The 12,648-nt window shown below is 70.9% G+C and overlaps 1 protein-coding gene across 1 annotated transcript; it reads right to left on the bottom strand.

Moving 5' to 3' along the window:
• Positions 1-116: 116 nt before the first annotated feature.
• AURANDRAFT_61490 (hypothetical protein) lies at positions 117-1,967 on the bottom strand (the record flags this gene model as incomplete). The annotated part of the gene is made up of 1 exon (XM_009034981.1): positions 117-1,967. The coding sequence occupies one exon, from the start codon at positions 1,965-1,967 to the stop codon at positions 117-119; it is 1,851 nt and encodes a 616-aa protein (XP_009033229.1).
• Positions 1,968-12,648: the final 10,681 nt, after the last annotated feature.

Genomic DNA, 12,648 nt, shown 5'->3' with positions numbered 1-12,648 from the left:
AGGAGAGAGAGTAGAGTCGAAGGACGACTCCGACGACGACGAGTGAGGTCGCGGCCCCCGTTCGCTCGCCGTCGCCGCTTCCTAAGAATTTCCTCGCTATCGAGAGCCGCTCACGTTTAGCCCTGGTCGCCGGGGCCGGCGAAGGTGAGGACGAAGAGCGGGAGCTGGTGCTCGGGCTTGTTGATGACGACGATCTGCGGCGAGTCCTTCGTGAGGCCCGAGCGGTCGACGAGCACGGCGAAGACGAGCATCTTCTTGCCGCCCCTGCAGTAGGCGACGGAGATGGCGCTGTTCTTCTCGCCGGCGAAGTACTCGCCCGGGCCGTGCGCCTGGCCCGAGCGGCGCCTCGGGTCGAGGCCGTTGCGGAGGATCGCGCCGATGTTCGCCTCGGCCGTGCCGTGGAAGACGAGCTTGACCGTCTGGTCTTGCACGCGCTCCCAGGCGGTGACGAAGCGGTTGTAGAGCGGCTGGCCCGGCCGCGCGTGGCGGTTCTCCTCGACGTGGACGACGCGGAGCCCGCGCGCGTGCGTCGCGAGCCAGGAGCGGATGCCTTTCCGCTGGTCGGCCAACACGTCCAGGAGCCCCTCGGGCGACGGCGCGGTCCAGGACGCGCCCTCGTCCGGCGCGTCGCGGAGCTGGCGCTGGAGCCGCTTCGCGAGCGCGCGGTCGCCGTCGGCCTGCGCCAGGCTCCGCGCGAGCGCCGCGTCGCCTTCCGTCGCCCGCTCGCGCGCCTCGAGCTCGCGCGCGAACTTGGCGTCGCTCTCGAGCTGGGCCTGCTCCCGCGCGTGGTCGCGCCGGATCTCGCTGAGGGACCGCGCGGCGTTTCCGGCGCGCGCCTTGAACCGCTTGAGGTGCTTCTGGATCGCGGCGGGCTCGACGACGACGACGTCGTCGTCGCCGCCGCCGCCGTCGTCGTCGTCCAACGACAGGTCGACGACGAACTCGAACGGCGTGCCCTGCGACAAGTCGATGGGCGACCCGCGGCTCCCGGCCGGCGCCTTTTTCTTCTCCGAGACGCGCGCCCGCTTCGCCGGAGGCCCGAAGTCGTCGCCCGCGAAGTCGTCGCCCGTCAAGTCGACGTCGACGTCGTCCGTCAAGTCGACGTCCGCCGAAGGAGCGGCGTCGTCCGTGAGGTCGACGTCCGCCGCGGGTTTCGCCTTGGGCGGCGTCTTCTTCGCCGTCGCGCGGTAGCGCGTCGCGGGCCGGTCCTCGAGGACCGCGTCCGCCGCCGCGAGGAGCTGGAGGCGCTCCGCGGCCGTGTGGGCGACGAGCACGGCTTCCTCGAGCGGCGACGACTCGAGGGCCGCCGCGAGCGCGCGCACGGACACCTCGAGGAGGCCGCCGAGCGCGCGGCGGCCGCGGAAGATGGAGCTGGAGATCAACGGGAGCGCGACGCTCGTGACGCCCTCGCACCGGGCCGCCTCGCGGATCGCCGCGGCGTAGGTCGCCGCGAGGAGCGCGTCGGACTCGGCCTCGGACATGCCCTTCTCCGAGTAGTCGGGCCCGACCGCGTGGACGACGTAGCGCGCGCGCAGCGAGCCGAAGCCGCGGCCCGCGGACGGGCCCGTGCGCACGGCGTCGCCCGTCGCGCAGCGGTCCCGCGTGCCGGGGAAGGGCCTCGGCAGCGCGCGGCGCGCGTCGGCGAGCTCGCGGCCGCCCGCGCGCGTGATCGCGCCGTCGACGCCGCCGCCGCCCTGGCAGCCGCGGTTCGCCGCGTTGACGACGCAGCCGCCCTCGTACTTGGTGATGTCGCCCTGGCCGACGGAGAGCGACGCGCCGCCCTCGAGCGCGAATGTCGCGACGATCTCGACGCGGCCGCGCGTCGGCGCGGGCGGCAAGGCGGCGTCGGCCGGTGGGCTCGGCGGCGGAGCGGCGGGCGTTTCAGGCCGCGCTTTTGGCGCTGGTTCTGGGGCAGGGCGATCACCGGAATCTTGCTGCCCGAAGCGGCGCAGGCGCGCTTCGCGCATCGCCGCGGAATCGGCCATGCGCTCGCACTACAAGTATGCAAGGCCCATGCGCTCTCAGCCGCGGCAAGGGGATCTTCAAGTATCTGGGGAGGCGACCATGCTGCCCCGAGGCGAGGCGACGGCTATCCGCGGGACCAGTGATGCCCGCTTGAAAAGAGGCCCTCGGGAGCGGCGGCCCCCGGCGCGCGTGGGGCCGCCGCGTTCGTGTCGCGCGGCGCCCATGGGTACGTCGACGGCGTCTGCGCATCAGAGGCAACCTTCGTGCGTTTCCGGCTCCGCGCGCCTCGTCGCGAGATTTTCAATATCGTTCGCCGGGCTGGTCGCCAGCGGCAAAGTGTCGGGGATCGTTGACTTTTCGCGCGTCCGAGCTCGCCCACGACCTGCCCGAGCCTCCGGGGCGAAAATGTCAACGATCCCCGACGATCACGCGTTGGCCCGCGCAGGTCCCTCGGGCACGGACTACGCGCACGCACTGCACAAGGCCATGGCCGCGCTGAAGATCCGCGACTTCATGACGCTCGCGGACTGGGCCACGCGCCTCACGGGCAAGGGCATCAACTGCTCCGCGGACGACATCGCGAAGACGATTTTGAAGCACGCGGTGCTCAAGATGAGCGTGGGCCTCCAGGAGAACATCTTCGGCATCTACGTCGAGACGGTCAGGGAGAAGCGCTACCTCCAGGTCTTGTCGATCGGCCAGCCCCGCGACAATTCGAACTGGCCGCCGAGCGCCCCGCCCGGGCCCGGCAGGAAGCCGTCCGCGGCCGTCATCAAGGCCGCCAACGCCTGGCTCGAGCCGCAGCGCCGACAGAAGCTCGGCTCGTCCGCGAAGCGCATGGCGAGGCACAAGGTGCCGGAGTCGACGCCGCCGTCGACGGACATGGCGCCGCCGCCGTCCGAGGCGGGCGCGGGCGACTCGTCGTCGGGGCCGCAGTCGATGGACATCGAGCCCGCGCCGACGTCTTCGTCGCTGCCGCCCTGGGTCTCGGACATGGTCACGGGCGAGTTCGTGAAGCGCCTCACGGCCAAGGGCATCGCGATCTTCAACCGCTTCGGCGACGACGACGAGTCCGTCGTCGTCGTAGTACGCGCAGCGCCCGCGACCACGCTCGAGGTCTCCGTGACGGCGACGGTCTTGGGCTTCGACTACAACTGCGCCGAGGAGAAGCAGGCCGACGCGCCGACGCCGACGCCCATGGACAAGCTCCAGCTCGTCGGCTTGCTCCTGAAGCTGAGCCGGCGGCTCTGCGTGGGCGTCGGCGAGCTCGACGTTCCCGAGAAGGCGAGGGGCGAGTTCTCCAAGGCAATAACGAAAGCAGCGCGGCGAGCTACAGATGACACTGTCGCGGCGGCGTCGGGCTCAATTGTTATCGGGCGGCGACCGGCGCGCGGCGGCGTCAAGGACGGCGCCTACTTGGTCCGGCTCCGCGGCGCCGTCGAGGCCGCGGGCGAGGGAGCGCGCTTCCTCTGCCCCGGCTGCGAGCTCGTGGACGTGAACCAGGCGTGGAACCGCCGGGGGCAGTCGATCATCATCTGCCCGACGTGCCTGGCCTCCGTCGACTCGTTCCGCCGCTCGGCGACGCAGGCGGCCGCGGCGCCGAGCCAGGCGCCGAAGGGGCGCCACGACCTCATCGCGTCCCAGGGGCCCGCAGTCATCACGTCCGTGCTGAAGGCGAAGCAGTCGCGGATCAAGGTCGCCAACTGGCGGAACCAGCGGCTCGCGAAGAGCAAGGCGCGTCTCCAGAACGCGGAGTACGGCGAGCGCTTCGGGAGCATCTTGGAGGCCCTGCAGAAGAGCGACGGCTGGGAGACGTGCTTTCCGACGGGGTCCGTGAAGCGGATCATCTGGGACGACCAGATGCAGAACTGGAAGAAGAAGGCCGAGGGCAAATCGTCGCGGGCCTTCCGCTACCACCCCGTGACCATCAAGTGGGCCTTGCGGCGCCTCATCAAGGACGGGGAGACGTCCTACAACGAGACCCGCGACGTCTGGTCCGGCGCCCGCGAGTTCTCGCCCTCCCTGAGGCAGCCCGACTCGACGATGAGCATCGTCTCCGTAGGTCATGGCCATCCCCTGCGCGCGCTACCTACGGGAGTTCAAGAACGCCTTCAGCGACAAGGAGGGCATCCAGGTCGACGTCCTCAAGGCGACGAAGGCGCACTGCGACCGCAACGGGCTCTCCGAGGGGGACCGGCTGACCGTGATGTCGCACGACGGGCTCAAGGTCCAGGAGGGCATCGTCTCCAACGTCTTCACGGGGGAGATCGTCGGCTACGTGAGCGAGGAGCTCGACACCTACGACCACATCGCCCTCCAGCTCGAGGCCCTCGAGGCCGACGAGGCCACGGACGCGGGCGCGACGGCCGCGGCGGACGCCCGGAAGGCGACGATGCCCAAGGCGGCGCAGTACTGGACGGAGTTCTTCGCCACCTCCGTCACCTGCGGCGATTTCCAGTTCTCCTTCTACCGCGTGGCGTCGACGGACCTCAAGGCGGCGGACATCGCGCCCATGGTGACGCAGGCACTGACGGCGCTGCACGCGTACGGCTTCACGGTCGTCGCCGATTTCTGCGACAAGGCCTCGGAGCACATGGCCTACATCGCCGCCTGCGCGACGGTCACCGTCGCCGACGTCAAGGAGATGCAGGACGGCGAGAACTGGCAGGCCTTCTACGACGACGTGGACGTGGGCCACGACCAGCCCGTCGCGATCCTCCACCCGGTCACGGACGAGCCCGTCTTCATCGTCACGGACCCGCCGCACCTCATCAAGACGCTCTACAACGCGCTGAGCAAGTCCGGCACGGACGCCGACGGCATACGCGCTACGCGATACCTCAAAAAGTTCAACTCCAACTACAACACGGAGGATACTTTGGGTCTGAAAGTGCTCTACGACGTCTGGAAAAGGCGCAACGAGGGCGGCCCCGCGCTGGGCGTCACGGGGGACAAGCTCGACAAGGACCATTTCTTTCCGACGGCTCATTCTCGGATGCGCGTCGCGCCGGCGGCACGCGTGCTGTCGGGGACGATGGCGCGGTACCTCAAGGAGGACACGCACCAGTGCAAGAACGACGGGCTCATCGACTACTGCAACCTTAACAACGAGTTCTTCGACGTGATGAACGGGAAGAGCGGCGTGATCCAGGGGCCCGACGACAAAAAGTTGGCCTTCCTCGAGCGCTACGTGCGGTTCTACGAGGACTGGAACACGGAGAACCATGACCGCGGCGCCGGCGCGGACGCCTTCATCCCCGCGCAGACGTTCCGGGGCGTCCAGACCATCCGGGGCTTCATCTGGGCCGCGAAGTACTACCTGGCGAAGTACCCCGGCAAGGTCTTCCTCCCCGGCCGCTGCTCGCAGGACGTGTGTGAGCACCACTTCAGGAACGTCAGGGGCGCCTCGGGCGACAAGAAGAACCCATCGATCCAGGATTGTCGCCGCGCCGCGCGCACCGCGACCGTGATCCGCCTCTACCGCGACAAGAAATCCAACTCGGGCGGCGCGCCCGTCGACCTCCGCGCGGTGCTCCTAAAGCGCGACGACGCGGCGCGGAAGAAGCGCCCCCGGCGCCCCCGGGCCGAACCCGCGGCCCCCAGCGACGCGCCGCACGCCCCCGCCGCCGAGGCCGTCGAGGACGACGACGACGCGGCCCTCGAGGCCATCATGGACGCCTTCGAGAAGACCCAGTGCGACGAAGACCCGGCGACCTACGATCGTTACGCGGACGACGCCGAGGTTAGCGCGTAATTTGGCGGTGGTTTGCAGATCTTAAGCTCCCTTAGATCTGCGACTCGATGCCGCATTCGCCGACGTGACTGCGAGAGCCGTCCGGAGCGGCGCCTTCCCGGCGGTAGCGTCGAGGCGGCGATGCTCTTCGTGGGCTCGGTTCAGGCTGAGCGCCGTGTCCTTGCGGCGGACCTTGTCATAGGCGTCGAGCATGGTCTTATAGACGACCATGGGAAACGCGTCCTGGTTGTCGGGCCTAAGGAGCGGGAGGACCTCGCTCGCGAAGGCCTCGTAGATCTTCGGGTCCTGGGCGATGACGACGCCGATGCGGCGCAGGAGGCCGGAGCCGTAGGCGTCGAAGTGGTCCGTCGACATGTTGTGGAGGTAGATCGTTTCGAGCTTGCACACGTAGTCGTAGATGGGGCGCGCCGCGTAGCACAACGAGCCCATGTCCTTGTGCTTGACCTTGCCGAGCGGCATCTTCTGCTGGCTCGCCTCCGCCTCGCCCAGGTTCATGCGGTTCGTGAAGTCCTCGGCCCACGCGGATATCGACTCGCCGCTGCGGTCGACGAACGTCTTCATGACCTTCGACACCAGGAACCCCGCGATGTAGTACAATGATTCCTTCTGGGCCGTCGAGAAGGTCGTCGAGGTCGTCGGCATCTCGAGGGGCGGCGCCTTCCTCGGCTTCAGCTCCGCGCGGTAGGCCTCGTAGAGCAACCCCTCGAGGACGACGGCCACCGTCGGGTCGAGCCAGAGCGCGCCGACCTCGTCGACCAGCGCGCGGCGGAAGCGGCGCATCCGCTTCTCCCGGGCGACGTAGAAGGCCAAGGCCGCGTCGTTTCCGGAGCCCGCGGCCCACGCGACGGACGACTCGTACGCCCAGCTCCGGAGCAGCTCCAAACACAGCTTCCGGGTCGACGCGTTGTCCTTCAGGTCCATGAACTCCTTGCGGAACGAGGGGCGCGCGTCGAGGAGGTCGCTGTTCCGCGAGAAGGCGTCGTCCATGATCTTCTCCCCGTCGCCGATGACGTCCACGACGGCCTTTTCGTAGCGCTGCCGCTGCAACTCGTCGCGCTTCCCGACGCCCCGGCCCGTGATCTGCATCTCGTATCTGTTGAACTGGTGCTTCAGCTGCGCCGAGGAGATGCCGATCTTCGTGCACTCCTCGACGATGTCCCGCGCAGTCCGATGGTTTGAGGGGAAGACGCCGCTCCAGGTCTCGTACTTCGCCCGGATGAAGGCGATGGCTTCCTCGGCCTGGTCCTTCGAGATCCTCGCCGTCGCGTCTCTTCCGGCGGCCGCAGCCGCCGGCGGGGCGGCCGGCGGCGCCGTGGCCGCTGGGGCAGCGGGCATCGCTGGCGGCAAGGCGAACCCGGGCTGCGGCGCATAGCCCATGGGAAATGGCGCAGGCGGCGGCGCCCATTGCTGCTGGTGCGGCGGCGGCGGCGCCCAAGGCGGCATGTAGTGCGGCGCGTAGGGCGCCCATGGGTTCCCCGGATGGCCCACGGGCGGCGGCGGCGTCGCCATGCGCTCAAACCGGATAATAGTCGCCTCGCCTCGGGGCAGCATGGTCGCCTCCCCAGATACTTGAAGATCCCCTTGAGATCCCCTTGTCTCTATCTTGAGCGAGTGCTTGAAGGAGCTCCGGAGCTGCCACAGCGCCAGCGTCTTGCGCCCGCCGCCGCCAAGCACCGCCGCGCCGTCGCACCCAACGCCGCGCCGTCGCACCCAACGCCGCGCCGGTCGCACCCAACGATGGTCGCGCGCCTCGTGTCGACGCTCGGCGTCGTCGGCATGTGCGTGTCGCTCTACGCGTGGCACGTCGAGCACAGCATGGCCGCGGACCCGTTCTACGAGCCGTCCTGCGTGACGCGCTGGGGCTCCTGCGCCGCGGTCTTCAGCAGCAGCTACGCGCACCTCCTGTCGCACTGGGGCCTCGTCGCGCCCAAGTCGCCGCTGGACCTCTCGCTGGCGACGATGGGCGCCGCGAACTACGCGGTCTTCGCGGCGTTCCCCTACTGGCCCCTGCGGCCGCGCGCGGCGGCGGCCGCGCTGCTCGCCGTGTCCACCGCGTCCTGCGGCTTCTCCGTCTACCTGCTCTACGTGCTCAAGGTCGTGCTCGACGACTTCTGCGTCGTCTGCACGACGTTCCACGCCATCAACTTCTCCATGTTCTTCCTCGCGGCGCTGCCCCACTACCGGTCCTCGGGCGTCGTCTGCGTCGGCGGCGTCTGTAAGAAGGCCTGATCTCGGAGCCACGCTTCGAATTTAGTAGTCCTCGGCGGCGGCGTCGGGGTCCACGAGGGCCCAGGCGCCGTCGGCGTCGCGCGCGGGCCGGTCGTCGTCGGGCGCGTCGCTGCCGTCGTCGTCGTCGCCGCCGCTCGACGACGAGTCGCCGTCGGCGTCGCTCTCCTCCTCCTTCATGGCTTCGAGGTTGACGCCCTTGGGCTTGTGCTTGTCGGCCCAGGACCGGGGCGTCATGATCTTCGCGGCCGCGCGGGCCATGGCCTCGCGCTTGACGACGACGGCGTCGACGCCGTCGCGCTTCGACGCGACGCGGTAGCGCTCGTCGTTCCAGAGCACCTTGGGCGGCTCCCAGGACACGGCGCGCGTCCGCGTGTCCACGAAGTAGTAGAAGCCCGTGTTCGCGTCGTAGACCTTCATGAACCGCGCCTGCACGGCCCGCGCCAGGTCGCGGCGCGCGCACCGCTTCCGGTAGGCCCGCGCGAAGAGGCTCGCGGCGGCGTGCTCCGGGTGCACCTCCCACATGGCGACCTGCGCGAAGCTCCGGGGCCGCCGCTTCGACTGCGCCGTCGACGACCGCGAGTCCGCGGTCTTCGGCGGCGTCAGCGGCGGGAGCGCGAGCGCGCCCATGGCGTGGTCCCGGTCGACGCCGCCCCGGTTCTCGGCGTAGAGCGACGCGTCGTCCGTGGACTTGCGGTAGCGCGGGTCGCTCGTCGACGACTTCTGCTTCGACTTGTAGAGCGCCAAAAGCCCCTTGGTCACGAGGTTCCCCTCGGCTAAAGGGCCGCCGGAGATCTCCGACAGGGGCCGCAGCGCCGGCGCCCGCAGGGCGCGCCGCAGGCGCGACGCGCGCACGTTGACGTCGTGGACCTTGGCGTCGACCTCGCGGACCAGCTTCGCCGTCGCGTCGTCCGCCTGCATCTTCCGCAGCGCCGACGTCTCCTTCTTCATCGTCGTCAGCACGTTGGCGATCTCGTCGCCGAAGACCTGGTGCTCCGCGAGCTTGTTGCGGTAGCGCAGCTGGCGGCCGAGGTGCTCCGAGGCCCGGATCTCGACCCACGCGTGCCTCGCGCGGTGGCCGGGGTGCCGCGCGCGGAAGCAGGCGCCGCAGTAGTGGCCCCGGCCGCCGGGGTCGAACTTGGCGCAGGTCAGGCAGCGGATGACGGCCACGTCGCCGTCGCACTTGGCGCCGCAGGAGCACGCGTACTCGTCGTCGAGCCGGTCGTCGATCTGGCGCCGCATCGTGCCCGTCTGGCCCCCCTTGCCGCGGTAGAAGCGCGTCTCCGCGTAGAACTCGCTCACGGGCAGGTGCACCTTGGACCGCGTCTGCGCCTCGCGCTTCCGCTGCGTCGCCAGCTCGTCCTGGGTCATGAGCTCGCGCCGCACGGCGTCGCGGAGCGACGACTCCATGGAGTCGAAGACCGCCGTGTACATGTGCCCGTGGAAGTTCACCGACGACCGCATGGTGCTCTGTCACCGGTTTTGGGACGCTCCCTGGAGTGGCGCCCCGCCCCGGGGGCCGGGAGATGGGCGGACCAGCCCGAGAGCGGACACACCTCGATAACACCTCGGATTTAGCGCGCGCCACATGCCGTGCACCAGCCGGGGGCTCGGCGGGCGCCGTCGGCCCGTGCGCGCGAACGCGGCCGTCCCTATTCCCCAAACTCGGTCAACACCGGCGGGTACGTCTAAGGAAGGCCCCAGCAAAGTCTCACGCCCAACGGTGAGGGTGTTGCAGCGATCGGATGGCGTTCGTCCGATCCCTAGAGGAAATCCAGCCAAAACCGACACTTACGCGACGCCATGGGAGTCGTTTTCGGCGCTCTAAAGGGCCGCGCGCACGTCGCCATGATCATACGCGACGGTCTGACCAAAAAGACCGCGCGACGGCAGCGTTTTCTCGTCGGCGAAAAAAACGCGTCTCGGGCACCGAAAACGACCCCGAAACCGTCGGCGTGTCGCGGGCCGTCGACGGGTCCCAGGCTCGCGCGCCTCGCCTCGCAGGTCTTGTGGCAGATGACGTCGACCTCCGCAGCAGCCAGAGATCGTTGGAACCGCCGTCATCGATGCGAACTCGCCCGCCAGCGTCTCGCTGCGCGCTTTGAGCGCCAGTCCGCGGTCGAAATACGTGCGTCGGGACGATGTTCGACGTCGCGCCCCGTCCGCAGTACATTCGTGCACCCTCCGAAACGCTCGGAGCAGCCGCCGTAGTCGCGCGCGGCGCGGAAGGCGGTCCCGTCGACCGACCTCCACTGGTTTGCACTGCGGAGCGCACGGGCTCGTTTCGCGACGCGTTCGACTTCCCGCACGTCGATACGCTGCACACGCACTCTCAGGGAGGTCCCCTAGCGGTCTGCGAAGTCTGGGGCATAGGGACGGCCGCGTTCGCGCGCACGGGCCATCGCAAAAACTGCCACTGGGCGCCGAGCCCCCGGATGTGCACCTTGACCTCGGCGGCTGAGGCAGATTTGAGGCTCCGAGAGTCTCCGAGCCCTGCGGTGCTGTGAGCAGCGGCGCGTCGCAGCAGCGCGTTGCAGCGCACGTCGCAGCAGCGCGTCGCAGCAGCGCGCCAAAGGCGCACAGCGCAGCGCAGCGTCTCGCAGCAGCGCGGCGCTTGTCGCAGTCATGCTGCGGTCGTTGCTGCTCTGCGCGGCAGTGATCGTTCGCGCCAAAACCAAGTGGGACCCAACGGGCGCGCGGTATGCGCGCAAGCCGGCCCAAAATGACGACGCCCAAGCCGAGCAGCGGGACCCGGCGGCGGCGGCGGCGGCGCTCGAGTTCCCGGCCCAAACCGAGCAGCGGGACCCGGCGGCGGCGGCGGCGGCGCTCGAGTCCAAGGCCAAGTGGGACCCAACGGGGGCGCGGTATGCGGTCAGGCCGGCCCAAGCCGAGACGCGTGAACCGGCGGGAGCAGCGCCGGAGCGCGACGCGCTCGCGGCCGAGGTCGCGGAGCTCGTGGCGGCGCTCGCGGCGGCCAAGGACGCCGCGGCGGCGGAGCGAAAGGCCCTCGAGGCCGACTTCGACAGCGTCGCGCCGGCGCTCGCGGCGGCCAAGGACGCCGCGGCGGCGGAGCGCAAGGCCCTCGAGGCCGACTTCGACAGCGTCGCGCCGGCGCCCGCGGCGGCCCAGGACGCCGCGGCGGCGGAGCGCAAGGCTCTCGATGCCGATAGCGTCGCGCCGGCGCTCGCGGCGGCCAGGGACGCGGCGGCGGCGGAGCGCAAGGCCCTCGATGCAGCGCTCGCGGCGGCCAAGGACGCCGCGGCGGCGGAGCGGGAGGCCCTCGATGCAGCTCTGGCCTTGCCGCAAACACAGCCGAGCTGTCCGAGTCCGCTCGAGGCCGACGCCGAGAGCGCCGCGCCGGCGCTCGAGTTCCGGCCGCTGGGCCCCGCGCTGGGCCTCGAGGTCGTCGGCCTCCGGCGGCGCGACATCGGCCGCGACGAGACGTCGCGCGCGCTGCGCCGCGCGTTCGCGGCGTCGCGCGGCCTGCTGCTCGTGCGCGGCCTGGAGGGCCTCGCGAAGGACGAGATGGTCGCGCTCGCGTCGACCTTCGGCGCCGTCGAGGCCAGCCCCGCGGACGGCGCCTACGAGTCGCTGCTCGACGGCGACGCGCGCGTCCACGCGTTCTCGACCGTGCCGTCGTCCGAGGTCTTCCGCGGCGAGACCCCCGCGGACTGGCGCTTCGACGAGAAGACGGGGCGGCCGAGCTGGCACACAGACCAGTCCTTCCGGAGCCCGCGGCCGCGCGCGTCGTGCATGTACTGCGTCGCGTCGCCGCCGGACGGCGTCGGCCGCACGGTCTTCGCGTCGACCGTCGCGGCGCTCGAGGACGCGCCGGCGCCGCTGCGCGCGCGCCTCGAGGGGCTCCGCTGCGCGCACTCCTACGCCTACCTGGCCGACTCCTTCGCGCGCTACTCGCGGAGCGGCGGGGCCGCGCTCTCGGCGTCGCGGAGGGCGGCGCTGCGCGCGCCGGCGGTCCACGCGCTCTGCGAGGGCGACGCGCTGTACCTCGCGCCGCACGTCGTCGAGGCCGTGCTCGACGACCGCGGCGTTCTCGACGGCTCGCGCGACGTCGTCGACGGCCTCGCGGCGCACGCGACGCGCGCGGCCTACGTGCACGAGCACCGGTGGCGGCCCGGCGACTTTGTCGTGTGGGACAACCTGCGGACGATGCACGCCGCGACGGAGGTGCCGCCGGAGCGCGCGGGCGAGCGGCTCATGTGGCGCGCGACGATGCTCGACGACGGCGACGGGCCGCCGGACGCGGGCTGGGTCCGCGTGTCCCTGGCGGCGTCGGCCGCGCGGGCCCTCGCGGTCCGCGCGTTCGCGGCCGCGGGCTCGGCCGCGGGCCAGGCCGCGGCGGCGGCGGCGGCGCTCGTCGCCGCGGAGGTCGACGGCAAGCCCGCGCACGGCCTCCGGCGCGCCGCGGAGATCTGCGACGCAATCGCGCGGGGCGCCGTCGCGGCGGCGCCCGCCGTCGCCGCGACCGTCCGGGGCGGCGTCGTCCGCGTCGACGGCGGCGGCGGCCTCGCCTTCGAGCCGCTCCGGGCGGCGGCGGCCGCGCTCGCGAGCCTGGCCGGGGCCAAGGGCGCGGCCGTCGCGGCCATCACGAACACGCGGTCCATCTCCGGGCGGCTCGGGCCTGTGTGGAAATCAACCAGTGAGCTGGGACGTCGGGGCCAAACTTCAGAACTCTCTATCTCGGT

Source organism: Aureococcus anophagefferens (assembly GCF_000186865.1).
Source record: "Aureococcus anophagefferens unplaced genomic scaffold AURANscaffold_2, whole genome shotgun sequence".
NCBI classification, from domain to species: Eukaryota; class Pelagophyceae; order Pelagomonadales; family Pelagomonadaceae; genus Aureococcus; species Aureococcus anophagefferens.
Note: the sequence above shows the minus strand (reverse complement) of the source record. Positions and strands in the feature narration are given on the sequence as shown.